The 19,133-nt window shown below is 41.2% G+C and overlaps 1 protein-coding gene across 1 annotated transcript in view; it reads right to left on the bottom strand.

Moving 5' to 3' along the window:
• MAPRE2 (microtubule associated protein RP/EB family member 2) overlaps positions 1-19,133 on the bottom strand; it is an 89,038-nt gene that overhangs the window by 58,690 nt on the left and 11,215 nt on the right. The window contains exon 2 of the mRNA XM_015618296.2: positions 13,882-13,943. Within this exon, the coding sequence (XP_015473782.1) occupies positions 13,882-13,943 (62 nt within the window). The remainder of the gene's footprint in view (positions 1-13,881; positions 13,944-19,133) is intronic.

Raw genomic sequence — 19,133 nt, 5'->3', positions numbered from 1 at the left:
GCGCACGGCGGTCCCGCCGCCCCCGAGCCCGTCCCTGCACCCGTCCCTGCACCCGTGGGCGGCGCAGAAACGCCGCCCCTCCCGTGGGGACCGCGCCGGGCCCCTGCCCACAGCCGCCTGTGACAGCCGCGTGTGCGCCCGGCTTGTGCGAGACCAGCCGAGACCTCGATGCCCGATGCCTCATCATCACCCTCCGTGCCCCGGTACCTCAGCATCGTCCGCCTTTTCCCCACACCGAGGAGCTGTCGGGCTCAGGCTCCTTCCTTTGAAGGAGCCCGCCCGCCGGGCTGCTCGGTTACAGAGCGCCGAGCCGCTGCAGGGAACACCGCCCAGCTCTGCCCAGCATCTCCCCTCGGCGCGGGTGTGCCGGGGGCTTTGGCCATCCCCACCGCACAAAGCCCGCCCGCACGGGCTGCAGCTTGCAGCAATCACAGCCTGGGTTTTGTGATTCATACGGTAAGCGCTTTATTTTTAACAAGTGCATAAACATTAAGTGACGTGAGACTAAAAGATGTAAAAAATCATGGACTCCAAATAATAAAACAGCACACGAAGGTCTTAGTTGTTATGCTTTTTTCCTCCCCCTGTTCCTGTCTGCTACTCCACCTGCATTTCCACCACAAGCTCCAGGATGTTCAAGTCACCAAGCTCTGTATCCCTGCTTACAACTTCACTGGAGAGCACAGTACAACACCTGACATTTCCAGCATTCTCCTGCTCTCAGACTTGCACAGAAAAAAAACCATTTGATGGCACATCCTTTAAAATCTTCCTTGGATCAAAACCAAGAAGGGAAGAGACTTGCCAAGGCAGTAACACTGAACTGCTGGCACTGCTAGCACCACCAGTCACACAGCCCTCATCTCTTCCTCCTCTTCTTCTAGAAGAGTTTTTGCATTCTCTCCAGTCCATTTCCCTCTGCAAAGCTCTGTGATTTCTGCACATCTCCTTTTGCATAAATAGCAATGTGCTTCAAAGTTTGACATTACCACAGATCAATGCAGGTCATCCTCAGGAGCAGACCTGAACTTCCCTGTAGTCAAAACCTACCCTCATATCCCAATAGTGCATTGAACCCCACACTTCTATCACAGTAGAAAAATACTGTCCAGCTGCTTACAAATTGTTTTCTCTAAGCAGAAAGCAATAAGGGTGGCTAAAGGCACAGTCTCTAAACAGATCTGGTATGACCTCAAGGCTGTTAGATACTAAATATTTGGGCTACTCTATTAACATCTTTAAAAATACATGCCCCCAAATCCAACTCTCTTTTTAAAAGAATTTTAAGATGGTATTTCCAACAAAAGCCATGTGAATATTTCTAATATGTTCTCAGAGACACATGCTGATATTTTAACTCTGAAGTTATGACGTATGAATCTGATCAGGTTTCTACCTCTGATTTTTTTCTGCACAAAGAAAGTGACTTAATGAAATTTTAACTAATCTTTACCTAATCTTTCAGACTGAAATGGCACTATGGAAAGCTTAGTTTACATTATTACATTCATAATATAGACCATTTACAGAGAGCTTATAAGGTGAATAAAATCAATAACACCAACTGCACAACACATGGACTGCTGAGAATCTCCTTGGATTTAAATCAGATGCATAGATTAACACACATTTTAGAGCAATCTCTAATTAGACTCAAGTTAGTCTGCCAATTTGCCACTGTCCTCTGCACATCAAGACAGGGAATCTTACTTATACTTTCTCCCAGGTTTTCAAATATACTCAAATTTACCTTCTGTAACCAATCTATGGACATTTGCAATTGGCACACTTCATTGAAAAAAAAAAATTTCATTCATCTGGTAATTGGATGAGTCTTTTCCAAGTGACAAAAAACATTCTGTTAAAAAGGCCAAAAAGTGTCTCAGTAACACTCAAGAACATGAAGAAGCCAGAAATGCTGTGTGGTGACAGAATATAAAAATAATCCATAGCAGGTCTTTATCTGCCAGACATAACCCTACTAGCTCTGCTAGGGAGCAAGCAGTAAAACACTGCAACCCTAACTTGTAAAAACATTTTTATTTCTTCACCAGTGGCAAAGAATAAAAGCTTCTTTATTCAAATCTCTAAAGCTGTTTAAAACATGTACCAACAAACCTACAAAAGAGAGCTGCAGGTGAGGAGAGCATGGCAGCCTTGCTTCAGACCTCTTCTTGCCTCTGGATTAGGACTCATGGTCAGAAGAGCACATTCTCTCAGCACAGTACCTTATCTTTATGGAGGCTGAGCCAGGCATCAGCAGAAGCAGCCTGGTACAGGTTTTCAGAAAGCACATGTTTCAGTGTGCTTCAGTCGATCTAGCACAGCCTGGGGGGCTCTGGGTACAATCTGGGTGCAATATGCACTGCATTCACCCTATCTACATCTCTGTTTCTGGGCACTGTGTGACCCACAAGCTAAACTCCTGTCTTGAAGTGCTGGAAGCCACCAGCATCTTCCTCCCACTTCTATCATTCTAAGCTAAAAGGTCTCAAAGAAAGAGGAAACATGTTGCTGTTATTACTTGTCTGTGCATCTGTGCTGCCTTCATATATTTTTACATGTATTAGACACACAAATAGAGAGCTGATCTGAAGAATACAAGGTCAGAATTGGTGTTAATAAAAAGCTCCGCCTGTGGTATGCTGAAAATACCAAAATCTGGTATCACAAGCAATGTGCTGACTAAGCAAAGCCAAGAGTCAGGAAAGCAATTAATGCCAAAGGGTGGAATTACAAAACCTGATGTAATAGATCTTCTGCACTGAGACCACAGAGGCAATGGCTGAAAGGGGAGGTCATCCCCAGTCCAATCTCCCACTTGGAGCAGGATCATCACTAATATGAGATCAGGTCACATTTGGTGGCATGATTGTAATCAATCCAAATCTTGAAAATTTCCAAGGATGGAAATATCACATCCTCTCAAGACCACCTGCTCCTGTGCCATGCTAGCCACACAGCAAGTCCCAGGTGTACTGCTGATGCAAAAAGCACCACTCTACCACATGACATTCATTCCAGTACTTTGATTTCTGCTGTGGTGAACCAGGTAGAGAGAATAGTAGCAAGTACTGGAATAGGCCTAAATATCATTCTCCAAAATCTGGTTCCTCCTTTCTCTTCAGAGCTTTTATTTTCAGTTCCTCTCTCTTTACTTGCTCTAAGCCTCATTTACTGCAGTAGGAAGGCCATGAGGCTTAATTTATAACATCTGAGAGCAAAATCCTCTAAAAGCCCAAAATGTAGCACTAGAAACACCTCAAGCATACTCAAGCCAGAATTTTATATTAGGCAGCTAATGTGGAAATAAATTATAAATATTTTAATGCTGATAAGAAATCAATGTACAGTCTGACAGCAGAGGTGATGGCTCAGCTAGCAACTTCTGCTGATACATTTGTGAGGGGATGAAAAAACCCCACACAAGATTTTAGGGAGTATTTCATGACATAGCCAAACTATACAATTAATGATTGCAGAAATTCCCCACCGCTTGGATAACTTTGGGGTAGTGGGAGGAATAGGGAGTGAGACTAAGAAAAACACATTTAACCCTAGAGTGGCCAGCAAGCATCCCTCTTCTCTGACATCTCTGTTCATGTTCAAGCTCGTGAAGTAGTCAGTGTGATATTGCTTGCAGTCTTCTCAGAACAGAACCCAGCTACAAACTGCAGCAAACATCATGCAAGTATAAGTATTTTGGGCCATGTACATCACTTTTCTGAGGAATTTAATGAACATTCCTGTCACAAATACAGTCTTTCCCACTGGGGGAAAAAACCCCGAGACTAGATTCCAGAAACCGGTTGGAAGGTTGCAATAACTTTTGGAAAGCAGCAGTCCTGAGCAATGTAGCCTGCTTTTCTAATTTAACACAAGTTAAATTAGCACACACAGTCTTCCTTTATCGCAACAAAGATTAACAGAATTCTGTAAAGCCACAAGTTTACACACTGTAGATTAAAATCGGTTAATTCTAGCACTCCAGTGTGTGTGTGTTTACAAGAAATCCATGCAGAAACAGTCTCTTTCTCCTGAAGGAGTTGGCCAACAGTGTTTAAATTTGAAAATAAATTAATAAAGCAAATCAGGAAGAAAGTTTGGGATGAGCTAAAAAAGTTACTCTGTTAAGTCTTGGACACACCTTGGATGTTCAATGAAGTCCCAATTCATTAAGGTACGTTGACATACTTTATTCCCAGCATGGAGGAGATTCAGTAAGATGGGTATAACCAGGAGCATACTTAATTAGGCTGCATCAGAATCAGCCTAATTTCTAAAGTTGCACTTAGCAGATTAGAAACAGAAGATTTAGGAGATCCAGATCTGCATGTTATCTGTGAGAAGTACAAGTGAGGTATCTACAGCTGAAGGTCCATTAGAGAACACTGGCTTGTGCCAGCCTAAACTAGAGCACAGTTTTAACCTGTGACAATAACATGTCACACAGAGAAACATCCATAAAGGGGTCAACAACAGCAGTGTTACTAACACACCAAACATATATCAGACATTATGAGGTGCATGGCAAGTTTCAAGCTGACCTGGGTTTTGCAGAACTTGTGTTTCCTATTTTGCTGACATACTGTCAGCAACACTGATCAACCCAATGGAAGAGAGAGTGGCATAAAATCACTTCAGGTAAAAATTCAAAACTGTAACTTTATAGACTTTGTTTATGCAGCACTGAATAAATTGTCCCACTGCCATCCCATCATCTCATTCTATACTTTATATTTCTGGGCATTTAAACTCACTATGGCAAACAGCAAATGATATTTTTTTCAGGACAAAGAAACACTGCATGAGTTGTATTAAAACAGCTACTTATCACTCCAGACATCCTGTAGACAAAGAATGAGCTTCCCACCCTTGGGGATTCTAGTGTTGCCACTTTAAGCAAAGTCTTGATTATTTGCCTTCCCTGGAGGGACACAGATAAAGAGGGGAAAAAAAAAGAGAGGGCTGTCCCAATTACACAATGTGCATGGACTGCATCCCTATGAGGTAATTCAAGTCTATTTTTAAATATACAGACATATTTATATTTCAGAGCTCACATTTAACATTTTAAGAAGTGGTCTGTGCCTGTGAGGAAGAATAAAATAAATCCTGGAGTCTTTGTCCACTAAGCATACTCGAAAATTTAGTCTTATGAGCTGCAAATCCAATCTGACCATTAGTGCATGAATTGATTGCTAAAGAGAGATATCTTGTAGAGCCACAGACTGTGGGTGTTTTCCTTTAGAAAGGCCACAGTTACCTTTTATAGTTACTGTAGAAATCAAACAGAAATCAGAGGATTAATTCAAGATTCAAGAACTGGCTACAAAACAAGGACTTATGTTCACAGGAACAGGATTTTGAAAACCCTTGAATAAGGTATTTTAAGACTAGTTGTATACTTTTAGTATTAATTCTTAGATTAAAATTAATAAATTGGTTTAGTGGACATTTATTAAATCCAATTAGCTAAATCCAGCTGCTTTAAAGAATAAACTCCCCAAATTCCTATTTAGAAAGAAACATTCTTCAGTATACATCAAAGGATTCCTCACTTAAAACATAAGTAGTTCACACCAAATAGCCGGAACATTTTTATCCAGTACTTTCTACATAACAAAAAGCTCCCGTGAGAGCAGGAAATACTTTTCAGTGAGGAATGGTTCCAAAGAGAAGGAATTTTTACTTCCATTAACTCCAGACTAACCCAAAATTTGGAATTCTTTAGTGTCTGTTACCTTTTGTTTTCAGTGATATCCATTGGGGTAAACTCTAAATCAGAGTTTCAGACACACTTTGTGGAGCTGCTCTCATCTAAAAACCTGGAAATGGAGACTGTGATCAATAAGTGCTTTGGGTAAGGATTCCTGTGTCTTTAATACTGGTTGAAAGGGATTGAAACTGGAGACTGACTCATGGCTCATTCACATGCATTTACACGGAGCTGTTCTAGATGTACCATTACCACTTCCATCAGCACCGAGGTGTTAACTAGCTCTCTAGGCTTGTTTTGTCAGAATTCAGATGTAAAGAGTATGGAAAGCCAAAATAAAAACATCAAAAATGTTCAGGTAATCTGGATTCCTACATTTTTTCAGAGGATGACAAAATTTGAATTAAATTAAAGTGAGCTTAGTGTTCTAGAAGGGAAGGATTTGGGATTTTCATGTTTCCACACAGTACAGTTTATGACTGTTACTGCTGGGAAAAGTCAGAGCTTCAGACATTCGTATCTTAACAAAACCAGTAAAACAAGTTATAAATGGTGAAAGCCTGGAAGCACTTAGAAATGTGAGAGACTAAGTCCAAGTCTAGAATTTATTTACGTATTTTCAGCTGTTACTGAATCTTTGGCTTTCTTGGGACTCAGGAGGGGTGTCTGGAAAAAGGTAAAAGATGATAAAATCGAGTGGGAGTGGACACTCTCCATCTCTGATACACCTTCTTACTGTTCTACACTGAATATGTAAGCAGTGCACTTTGGAGGCATTTCAGTCAATTGATACAGACCTGTCTGACCTGCCCAAGATGCTCACCATTGCTAAAGAAAGGGAGAAGGTGGCACAAGAAAGTAATGGTTCCAGCAGATGGTCTATTAAACTTTACTGGATCAAGAATGTTTCACCAGCTGACAAAGACTGGATCTTTACAGACTAGGATTTGAAGGGGTTACATTGTCCCAGGAAACTCTTAATTAAGTGTCCGTCCTCCCACACCCAGCAAAAAGCCAACATAAACAGTATTACATGCTCTAGCTAATGTTAAGCAAAAAAACCATTGCGCATTCATGCCTGACCAGGATCAAAATCACACCGCCAAGTCATTCAGTGGTGTGTGAGTGTTTCTGTGATTGCAAACCCAAGCCCAAAAACCCAGTGCCTTGCTGCTAAATACAGTTCCCTCAGACTCTACAGTGTGCTAGAAATCACTCTCCTTCAGAGCCAAGGTGTCTCGTTGCCCATGAAATGCCAAGAAGTTACACAGAAAGCAGTGTGCTTTTCTGATAGTATGCAATCTTCCCCTTTCTCCTGATAACTGCTTTTTATCTGGGACATTCATAGCATTTCAGAAAAAACGGATTTCTGTCAGCTTTCCTCATTTCACAAGCACAGAACAGGTCCTGCTGTTATGACCAGCTTTCTCAAACCACTTACTGTCACCAGTCTGTGCAAGCATCATCCTCAGCACCACTATGGTGCATCTCCATCCTTTCTCCCATGGGTTTCAGTACTTCCAGCTCTGTAGCTAAGCAAGTCCAATCCTTCTTCTCCATTGCTACAACTAAATGAGTGCCTCATCCTTATTATCTCAGGATTTCTTCCACACCTGAGGTTTGTCCATTGTTCTTTCTCCCATTCTTTCCCACGCTTCCTTTGTCAGGCATAATCCTTTGTAGGCTTGGGCAATTTCCACTTCCCTTCCTCAGCCACCTGCAGAGAACCTGGGTCAAAGTGGTTTCCTTTCCTCAGACAAGTCCATAGTTATTGTCCAGCTAACATGCTGTCATTAGCTAATTACATCTCATTTCATCCCGGCTGAGAGGAATGGGCTGCAGTGCTGCCTGCTGAGCTGCATGCGCCTTCACACGCAGCCACCCCAAGAAGTGACACCTGTATTTAAGGGCTGCATTACAACCAGCATTCACACACCTCGCGTGACACATTGCTGCCATTAACACACCAAAGAGCCGAAATCCCCGAGGCACCTCAGCTCCTCTGAAAAACTAGGTTGCCAAGGATTTGTTTGTGATCTCCAGCTCACAGAGAAATCAAGGGAGTGCCTCCTCTTTGGGCTAGAGCAAATACATGTATTACACACAACATTTTAAAACAGAAGTTTGTCTTCCCATGGACAAATAGAGTTGCTTTCAGCTATTTCAAGCTCCTTCCCGGCCAAATGCAAGCATCTGAAGAATTCTGGTCTTTATTTTCTGAGAATTTCTTACCCACATGCTTTTTAACTTGCTCTTAAGAATTTAGACCTGTAATACACTTCTAAAGTAATAGTTCCTATTTGCAAATACTAGAGCATTTGGGAGCAAGAAAATGTCCTTTTAATTGCTACTTAACACAATACCCTTACTAATCTGAAAGTTTTAGTTTTCTCACTTATTGATGGAGAACAGACTCTTTCCCCTGGCAAGTTAATGCTCATTATCATCTTAGTGTTTATGCTAAGTCTATATTAATAAAATAGCTCTCACATGAAGAGGAAAAATAATTTTCATAGACAGCTTTAATCATGTTACACACTTATAATAGTAGTCTGAATTGAAAAAAAATTAGAATACTTGAAAACTGTGTCACGAAAATTATGTTGCTAACAGAGGACTTTTGGAGCTTGACCTATTAGACTAAGTTTCCATTTTTATTAACCTAGTGCTGCAAGTGCTTTATTTAGATACTAGGACCTTACAGAAGGCTTACATAGCAATTTATGAAACCCTGAAATTTCAAGTTACCCAAAAATGTTAAGAGTTAAAGCAATCTGGGAGAAAGCTACTGCTGGTCTGCTTTAGTGGAAGGTGCATCTATTAAGAGCAACACAAAGAAATACTGGGGGCTTAGGTAGGAGAAATAAAGGAGCAAGAAAACTTTAGAGCAATATACAACAGTAAAATTTTCTCATGAAGTCAAATTAACAAATTAACTTTTTTTCAAAATCACACATAGTAATTAAATTAATAGTACCACAACTGCTGCCACAGATTTGCAGATCAGGTGGGATACCAGCAGTGACTTTATTTTATTTGAATGTAGGGGCAAAATTAAATATGATGTAAAGCTCACGCCCTTTCTCTGAAATAGAGGGAGGGCCATTAAAAATGTACATGTCTCCATTCTGAGGAGACAAGAGCATACAGAAAGTGCATGGTCTTACTGAAAAGATAAACAGCTGGATTTACTTGCTTCCATTAACCAATGACCCACTTGTCAAACATAAGCTGTAGATTTAAAAGAGTGATTATGTGAAGCCTCTTACATTACACAAAAACGATCCAAGCTATGAAATCAGATCAAGCCTGAAAATACTTGAGCAAAGTCAATATTGTTCTTCTATACAGACACAAGACAAGAATTAGTTATTTGTTTAAAAACCTAGAGCATGATGTAAGGGTAGTTTTCTGTAGTGCTGTTCAGATGGCATTTATGCCACACATCCCTCTCAGGTCATTAGGGTGTGCCAAATCCAGACTTTTTTGTAAGAGGATGAAGTTCTAAGGAAGCCACTGCATAAACCTGAAAGGGCACTGCCGGCTTTCTTCTAGGAGGGAGACTTAAAACTGGTGCTCCCCACAGTAAGTGGTATCCACTACATGTACCTGGCCTGTCTGATCACTCACAGAGGATTTTTAACACGGGTGGCAGCTCTGCACACTTTGGTGGCAGATCTCCAGCTGAGGCTTTTAAGGCTCAAGCCAGCTGCCATTGACTCTGCCCCTGTGTCCCTTTGCACCTCCAACCAAATGCCTGTTCCTGTGCCTGCCGCAGGCTCAGGTAGGAGCAGACATGCAAGATGCTACAGGTGATGACAACATTTGGATTTGAGTGCAGCAAATTACTAGGTCCTAAGTCTTGAAAACCTCTAATTTTGCCACCTTGTATTGTAACACAACAGCACTGTCCGCAACTGTGGCCTTCCCATATTTGACCTAGTGCTAAGCAAGTCTCTAAGAAGGTTGAAGAAGCCATTATTAGAAGGAACAATTTTACTGCAAGAAGAACTTATGTATTCCTTCCACCTGACCTCGTTATTGTGCTGTCCACTGCCAGTGACTCCCACTTTGCTATGACTCAGTACATAGGGTGATTTTCTGCAAACTGCAGATCATGGAACAACTGAACTGTTTAAGAATCTAAGCAGTCAGCTAATGAAAACCAAAGTTTCCAGCTCCAGTGATTGCAGAGAAATATTAAAAAATGCTGATACTTGGAGCCTGTCCACCTCTGGATTTTACTCTGCTGCTGGAGGCCCTGAGCACCACAGCTCAGTATCCCAGTGCCTGCTGTGCAGATGCAGGCTCCAGCAGCAGCATGGGAAGAAAGGCCATGGAAGGAAAGCTCCCCAGTACCTACCACACCACAGCACAGGGGCACATGCAAGCTTATATTTATAAAAATCTAGAAACTGCTTTGAAAAATTACACAGTTATTTTTATAGCATCTACATGTACTATAAATACTTGATATATCTGACAAGGATTAATATTTTCCAAGGCCTTAAATTTTATAGTTTCTCTTTCTGCTGGAGCAGAACTCAAATCATTACTTGAATCATCCTTTAATGAACATTCTCCAGCTTCTAAATGAAGCACCAATGATAGGCAAGATGCAGAAGGCAGTGAAGGATGACTAGAAACAAGGGGATCTCTTTTTTATGTATATATATTATTTCATGTTCTCATGGCTTCAGCAGTCCTGGTATTAAGTGGCACCATTTTGTAACCTCTGAACAGCCACATTGTGTATAAAACAATAATACTAATAAAAGGCTTCTAACACTTTGAGTACAAAAGGTACTACTGGCAAAAAAAAACAGTGCCTTTTCCTCATTACAGCAGAAAATGAGGTTTCTATTTAATAAAAACCCCAACCACAAGGCTATGTGCTTTTGTAACTGTAAATGTATGTCAGGGCTGTTGACAGCTTCTGTGTTGGAAAGGATCTCATTAACTCTGAACAAAACCACACGTTATCTTTTTGAAAAGCAAAGTTAAATTCCTGATGAATCATCAGCTGCTTTGCTGAGCTCCTGTGGGATAATTTTTGGTACCGGGTACTGGAAAAATAAATATCACCCCAAAGTTCAGAATATCTTCAGACAGCACCATAAAAGGCTATCCAAGCTACCCAAAACCTAAGTTAAGAAGGGAATCAGACTGTTGAGTGCACAGCCGTAAACAAACATTCCATTTGGTTAACTTTGCTCCCTCAGGTTCAGGCTGTAGGGCTCTGGTTTTCTCATGTTGGATCTATAAAGCATCTGTGTTCTGTGCAGGACTGACTCCTCAACAGATGCCCTCCACTGCATTTTGGGGGACTTTATGGTGTTCCCACAGAATGAACATGCTTTAAAAGCACTCTGCTCAGCCCAGAAGTTCACCTATTTCACACCCACAGTCTTTCGACTGAAGTTGCAAGGCATCTCTTAGGAAATTCAGGTCTTCTTCGGTGGACATTGTGGAAACCAGCTGTGGGAAACAAATAGCAGGGAACTGAGTGGGAAACAAAGTGCCCTCACCTAGAAATAGTGTTTATTCTGCACCACTGCTGGTGCTGGGAGGTAAGGAGAAATGAGTGAGAGGAAGCAATTATTTAGTCTGCGTGGTTTGGATAAGTACATGCACCTTTACCATGAACAACCAGAGAATATTTATGTCTGCAGGAAAAAAAGAAAAAAAGCTCATACAAGATTTTGTTCAGATCTCCCCTGAACACTTCATGGATTAGTAGCTCATCATACAAACATATTTCGTATACATGTATAGATATATATATGCACACACTTTAATTGTATTTTCTCTTTCCCTATCTCAAAATAACTGAAACCTATCAAGTAATTCCTGAGCTAATGTTCCAGTAGAAACCAGCTTTGCTTTCTAATGTGAGGATGTATTGTAATTGCTTTGGTGATAATGCATCAAGGAATTGCTACTTCCAAAAGGCCCCTTATCTTCATGTCACACGTGAGAGCACCTAATACAAGGACTGTAAAATATGAATATTCAAGAATATCATGTCCATATAACTTAACTCCATGAAAAAATGCACACATTTGTCAGGCTCAAAACCGGAAACCTGACCAGAAGTTTTCCTGAGCAAAGGCTAGTACATATAGCATATTACATGGATTTGGAATTGTAATAGCTCAGTTAATTCTGCAGCAATATAACGAATCTCTGGTATTAGAAGGCTGATAACTAGATCTTCATTTGGTTATATAATAGGCCATAAGGACTAAAGGATTTGAAATGCAAAGGCTGAACAGTGAGCAGCAATCCATTGGGAATACACTGGAAAACTGCCTGCTGCTTCTCAGAAAGGGTTCCACAATGCAGGAAATCTGCACACGTCAGATAAGTTTCTGTTAGACAGGTAGGATGCAGACTGCTTTTATAAATGTCCACTTGGTGGTTGTGCATTATCTCCATGCTCACAGTTTTCTTTGGATTTCCTGTTGTTTCCAAGTGCTTGTGACAGTGCCAGTATAACCACAGTGACGAAGCTTGATTTTAAGGAGCAGCCTCTACTCTGTGCCAGAGCAGACAGCAACAGATGAAAGCCTCTGTGGCTCACCATATTCATTGTCCCACGGCACTTCCATCTGCAGCACCTTCCTGGGAAGGGTTGTATCCATGGGGGAGAACATTACACTTTCCTAGTTCTGGCTCTAAGATGTCTCCTGCAGTCTAGATTTATTGTTTCATCCTTGAGACATATGAGCCCCTTTTGACTAAATCATAGGCTGGCTGTCCTGAGAAGCTCCAAGTACACTTGAGCCCTGCATGTCTGCTGTTGAAGTTAGTCTCACAATCTGATTAATTTGGACTATGTAGCTCCTTATTTAATTGTCCCTCTCCTATTCACCTATGTCTGTGCTGGTGAACAATTCTTGTATTTACCATAGAACTTATCCTGAATAATTTCTCACACCTGTCAGGTATTTAGAGAAATCTTTCTGCAAACATATTTAAGTTTTCTCTTTTTCTTTTTCTTTTTTTTTTTTTTTTTCTGGGCATTACATAACCTGGAGCAACCCCCCCAGTTTCACAGTAAAGCAAGTCTTTTCACTTTCAGCTGTGAAGCACAAAGTATCACCTCAAACTGAGCTGCCTCCTACATCCAAAGTTAGCATTTATTTACACACTGTAACAGCTTTGCAAGCATTAGCAAAAATGCAGTGGCATGTTTTGAAAACGAAAGTTCTTCATTACACAGCCTGAGCATCATTTCAGTGCCATGTATATGTTTATTACTAGCTAGGCATAAAGAAGCCCCACACTATTGCAAACCACTAATGCTGCAGCACATTCCTTCCAAGGGAAAAGGCAGGAATGGTATCCAGCAGGGTATGGTGAGCACTGCCAGAGGTGAACCCCTTCAAACAAGAGCTTTAGTACCAGCTATCCTACGCTCCATTTTGGCAACGCTGGCATTTTGTGTTTAGCAGCTCCGATACAGCAGAAACGGTACAAGGGCAGCAAATGATGGCAACTGCAGGAAGCACAGATCTGTTGAGGGCACGTCCCTTCTGAAGGCTTTCTAAACATTGCCACCTTGTGGGCCTCCTGTCTGATATCACTGCTCCTTCCACTTTCCCCAGGTGACTTCCTGAGCAGACTTCACAGATGCCAAGCTTGAGGCTGGGTGGTTGAAGTTAAACTCCCATAGCTGAGGATTAAAAAGGGGACAGCACCTTACGAATTCTATGTGGCATTAATTACTAACTTTGTACTTGTGCTTCACGCAATTTGCTCTTTTTCCACTTAACATTATGATGGCAGCACTAATAAAGTACAGAAGAGCTAACATTTAACAAAACAAAAAACAAGGAAGGATACAAATTCTCAAATCTCCCAGGCAGAAGGGAGAAGTCAGATTCAATGTCCACCTCTATTTTTTTAAAAATTCCTTTCTGCCACCATCTTCTTACTCCATTTAAAAAAAAAAATACTTATATTTATTATGAAATTATTTATTATGCCTGTGGCCTCTCGTTTAGCTTTTATTGGTTTTGTTTCATGACTATCACATAGTCAAAAATGATGGAAAGCAATATCATTTGTTATTGATAACAAACTTATCTAGCTACTGCCTTACAGACATCAAACACAAATTCTTGGGTAAAAAAACACAAATGCAAAAACATACTTACTTTGAGCATCCAAACACTTTCCCTGGTTGCCGGTTTGAATTGTTCCTTGCAGCAATTTGGCACTGAAAAGAAAACACGAAACCTTTAGTTCAACTACCAAATAGGAGGGGGAAAAAAAAAAAGAAGATATTGAGTGGATGGGTCTTTGTCTGCATTGGTTTAGCAGTGATGCAATAGTCGTATGCTGAAAATTGAAATGAGTAGAAATCCTTCATTACAATGCCCTAATTCAGCTGTGTTCACAATGGCTCAGTGTCTAACACATCTGCACAACAATCAGATGCCCCTGATATAGTAGCAGGTCTATGAGCTCCCTCATGCAGTGCTGCTTTTGGAGTTTATTCATGATTTCCAGGCACACTGGTCTTTCTTCATCCAACCAGGCTTCTTCCAAGCACAGGCAATCAGTTATGACTGTTGTGTCATGCAACTGGAGCCTTGCTGCACTTGCCTGAACAGCTTTTCAGAGGGGGAAAAAAAACCCTGCAATGAGAAGCACAGGAACTGTAATCCAGGAAAGCCTGTGTTTTTGCCAATACAGCACAAAAACGCTGGCAGTCGTTTGAAGTGTCTCACTTAACAATGAAATCATGGTGCTGCCCCCTTGTAGCAGCCACATTAAGGCCTATTCCCTTCTGTGTTCCTGCAGGGAACTGCCTACAAATGCTAAATTTGTCCTCTCATCCATTCTCTGTGGACTACAGAAACATAAGATGGAGCAACCATATATGGGTTTCAGTTTGTGTCCTGAATTACATACTATGGTTATGTGGCTAAGTCTCTTAATTCGACTCCTCAGTCAGCAGGAAATATCATTCCTAGCAGGTAAATAATGGTTCACAGTCAGACCAAGGCTCTGGTTATTGCTTGTTTTGCATTCTTAGTCAACTAGTTGAGACAGCCCAGCAGGGAGGAGTATTCCAAAGACATCTATCTCTGCATAATAGCATGAAACTACAATAGGATCACAGGGGTACTTGGACTGCATCAGGGACCGAGGGATGTAAGAAGCTCCCACAGGTCAATTTATATTCATCAAAACCCCTGTTTTAAGAGAAGGAAAACATTAAGCAATTCTCACTATAATTCACTATCATCTGGAAAAGGTAAACAGACCTTTAAAGATGGCTTGTCTAAAGGACTGGATCACAGCTCCAGGAGCTGTGACTCATCCTGGCAGAGAACTTAGGAAGGCTGCTAGCAAACTGGAAGGCTGAAACTACCTTAAAGCCAAAACCAGAACGGGAATTAGCTATTAAACATGTTATTGTTTCATTTCTTTGAATCTCTCCAAGCCTCTTAAGCTTTGCTTTTCAATGTACTCTTTTTCCTCCATTTGTTTAATGTGGAAAGTGATTCCAGCACAGCTGACAAACCTCAAGCATCCTATTGGCAAAGGAACAGCAAATCCATCATGGTATATTGGCTTTTGACCAAGTAGTGCCCTCCTGAATTTAAGCTGGGATCTGACTACTCCAACGAGAGTGTCCCATCCTTACAAGTTGAGACAATGGTTAGAAGAAGACATCTCTCACCAGGAGGTGTTGACCAGAACTACTAACAGGCAGCAGCAGTGGAGAGACATGGTGATCCCGTTAGAAATATGACACTTAATATACTCATGGAAGGTTTTCCATAAATGCTTTCTGAAGAGTGTGATATTTATGGCATATTGAAGACAGAGGTAACTACTTAATTGTCTTCAGTATGTAGACCTCAGTTTGAGAGGGATTTGAGCAACACCTCCACACTGAACTTCATTCATATTGTCTCAAATTAAAAAATCCTCATAGCACAGGTTCCTAAAACTTGGAAGCTGATTCTGCTGATGCTTGCACAGGTCAAGCCAAAGAGGTACATCTCAGCAACAGCTCCTGCCTTTTTGCCTGCAAACAGGTACTTACCTGAGCTGCAGGGAGCAGTGCAATCACTGTGGGCAGATGAGATAATTGGCACTTGCTGCTGTGTGCAGCAGCACTGCCAGGTCTCCACCTGCTCCATAAGCCATGCCAACACCTCAACCCGTCCTTCTGGCTTGAGATGCCGCAGCAGCACCCAGGCAAGGGAGTGGTAGGAAACAGCAGATCATTAGGGTGGAATTTGATTTAGGTGGACAAAGGAATGCAGCAGAGGTCCTAGTCAGTGGGTGTGAGGAAGGTAATGATGGAGAGCTAGTGTCTCCACTGAAAGGGAGGCAGGATAAAGATGTGTAGTGAAGACAAGGAGAAAAAGATGCCATGTCCTTTTACTTCATGGCAGGCCATGCACAGCTCTCAGCTGCAGACACTGGCACCACATCTCCACTCTACAACAGCCAGCAAGCACAGCTCAATTCCTCAAAACTCCACAACACACACACACACAGGCTGAACTGATTTTAAAGTTGGTTCCCATCTCCTAACAAGTCATCTATCAATACACCTAAAGAAATTCCTTCTTCCACATTGGAAAACATAGGGAAAAGGGGTAAAATAGAAGAGGATGAATAGTAGAGGATCAGGAAAACGAAAAAGACATTAAGATATAGAAAAAAAAAAAGAGCAATTTAAATAGTAGTTTCAGAAAATCCTGTGTAGTAAAACAGATAAACACAATTATGCTTGCCTTTTTTTTTTTTTTTTTAGGGCAGAAATTTATGATTTTCTCTATGTTGTTGTAATGTAAATATTTGCATCTATGTGTAAAGTTACCCATAGCTGCAAGTTCCCTGTGTTAGACGATCCATTTCCCTGATGAGCAAATTACACTGGGGGGAAACAGACCAATGTTTATAATAAAATGCTTTTGAGTTTAGATGCTATTAATAGAATTGAGTAGCTTTTATTAGTAGCCAATGACTGTTCACATAATGTATTCACTTCTCCCCATCCCACAACCCCTTGTTTCATCCTGCTACAGCTACAGTCAAAAAGTGAAACCCAGGTAGAGGGGATCTGACTAGTGGGTGACTCCAGAGAGTCCCTCAGAGGACCTTTCCCTTCCTTCATCAGCTGTCTATGGCTCTGTAGCCTACATTTGCCACTTTTTCAGATGCTGCTGCGTTACATATCCTGATTGATACTAGTGAGTGCCAGCAGAGGCCTCAAGCAGGTTTGGCAAACTTTTACAGTTCAGAGCTCATGGGATCTTGGGGTGTTCCAGTGGATTCAGCAGGACTGCTGCTCTCCAGGGCTTACCTGGTCTCAGGAGGATTTCACTTGCTCCTTCTCAGCATATATTTTTTCTCCCTGTGTACACTAGCCATTCCTGCATCCACAATGCTGAACCTACTGACACAAACTGATGCAGAAGAGGCTTCTATAATAATACCCCTTGAAATGCTGTAAAGCATTGAATTTAATTTGAATGAATATTGACCAAAAAGAAAACCCCAAATCAAAACAAAAAAACACCCTAAAGAAAACAAGAATTGGGAAGGAGGGATATGAGAATGAAAGTAGAAAGCAAAGCAACTAAATGGAAGAAGAAAGTACATCAGAGACTGTAGTAAACAAGGAACAACAGCGTCCACAAGCACCTCCTACAATTGTACTATGAAAAGTAGTACCCATAGTTGTTAGTTTGAAGTACCAAGGAGGAAAAATTAGGACAGAATCTAATTAAAGTGATTTAAATCAAATGCCTTCTAGTTCAAAACTTTGTCTCCAGAAACTGTGTTTCCCCTGTGGGCACTGAGCCCTGTCTTCTGCTACTGTGTCTCTGTGTACTGGATGCTTTCTTCCATAGTGCACAGATCTGTTTTCTTCCCCCTGCCAAAGACTGGAAATGCAATGTTGCATGAAAACAATTTGTAATATAGGCTGACAGTCACTGATTATTGCCACAAATATCCTCAGCAGCTACAGAAAAAACTTCAAAACCAACTTATTTTTAGCAACAGAAAGAATTCAAGCAACCCCATGTGGCTGCTATCCAGGCATTTACTAAGTGGAGAATAGCTTGACAAATTACAGAAATGGACAAACTCAGTGTGTAAATCAGAAAACCATGTATATCACTATTTACATATGCTTTCCTGTTGAAAAGATGAACAGAAACATTAATTTTACGGCTTCCAGTGTCAAAGGACAGAAAGACTGTTTTTATGAGCTGTGCATGAATCACAAAAACCAAAACAAAAACCCCCATCTACTTCACAGTTTGGCAGATTTCTCAACTTGCTGGTAACTAACAGCCCAGCCCTGTGCTGTCTCACTGTTCCTGAGTAATTCCTCTGCGTCTACTCAGGGCTCAGCTCTGAGACACTATGGGGAAGGCACAAAGGCAAAGACCCAAAGCAAAGAAGTCAAGAAGCACAGCTGAGTTTAATACTATCTCCAGCTTCAAAACTACAAGAAACCTCGTCTGACCCCAGAGTGCTTCAGAAGGAAGGCAGTCCCAGAAGATGCGAGATGCTGATACTGAGCACTTCCCACCTCTTTTGCTCTTCCCATTCCAAACACAGATTTGTCCCAGAGGTTCTGCTTCTCTCCAATGCTCTGATTTCAAGTCATCTACTGGCACAAAAAAGGTCCTAGAGATTTCTTATAAGACTCTGTTCCCTCCCTCTCATTTACAAAGCAAACAAACTTTTTTTGGTCATTTACATATAAAGTAAATTCCAAGCATGTCCTACTTAGCAACTTTGTAGGAAAGAACATGCATCCTTTCTCTACTCTGTTTGGGACGCCTTCAGATTTTTCTTCCTATAGAGCAGTAAACCAATGTGTGTCATTTCTGCTGTCCTCTCCTGTCTCCCCCTCAGCTTCTTGGAAAGGGGAATTTCCATGATCTAAGTGACTTGCAGACACTGCTGGGTTCAAAGCTCCATCCAACTGCAGTGTGACACCTACATATTGCAGCAGTCCTCCTCCTATTAATAAATACCTTCACTGCCTTCCTGCCCAGAAACTCGGAGATGCAGTAATTATCTTCCGACTTGGAAAGGGTGTAACAGAGCTCGCTTGTGTGATTTTAGTTAGCTAGTGTGAAAGATCTGGCAAACCCCTTTTTTTTTTCTGCATGACAAACAATGCCAAACCAGTATATCCAGCAGTAGGTAGCAGACCTAATAGGATGACCAGATGAGAGTGTATATTTATCATTCTTTGTATTTAGCAGCAGGCTGCCACATCACACTTATCTCCAAAAAAAGTTTCTCTTTGCTCCATTTAGAGAAAAAAATCTTCCTTCAATTATTTGAGGCATCCTTTTCTTTAAGATTTAGTTCAGAGTCATTGATGTCTGCATTTCTATTTCTATCACACAACTAA

The sequence above is a fragment of the Parus major genome, chromosome 2 (genome assembly GCF_001522545.3).
Source record: "Parus major isolate Abel chromosome 2, Parus_major1.1, whole genome shotgun sequence".
NCBI lineage: Eukaryota > Metazoa > Chordata > Aves > Passeriformes > Paridae > Parus > Parus major.
The sequence above is the reverse complement of the archived record's forward strand: the minus strand, read 5'-3'. Positions and strand labels throughout refer to the sequence as shown.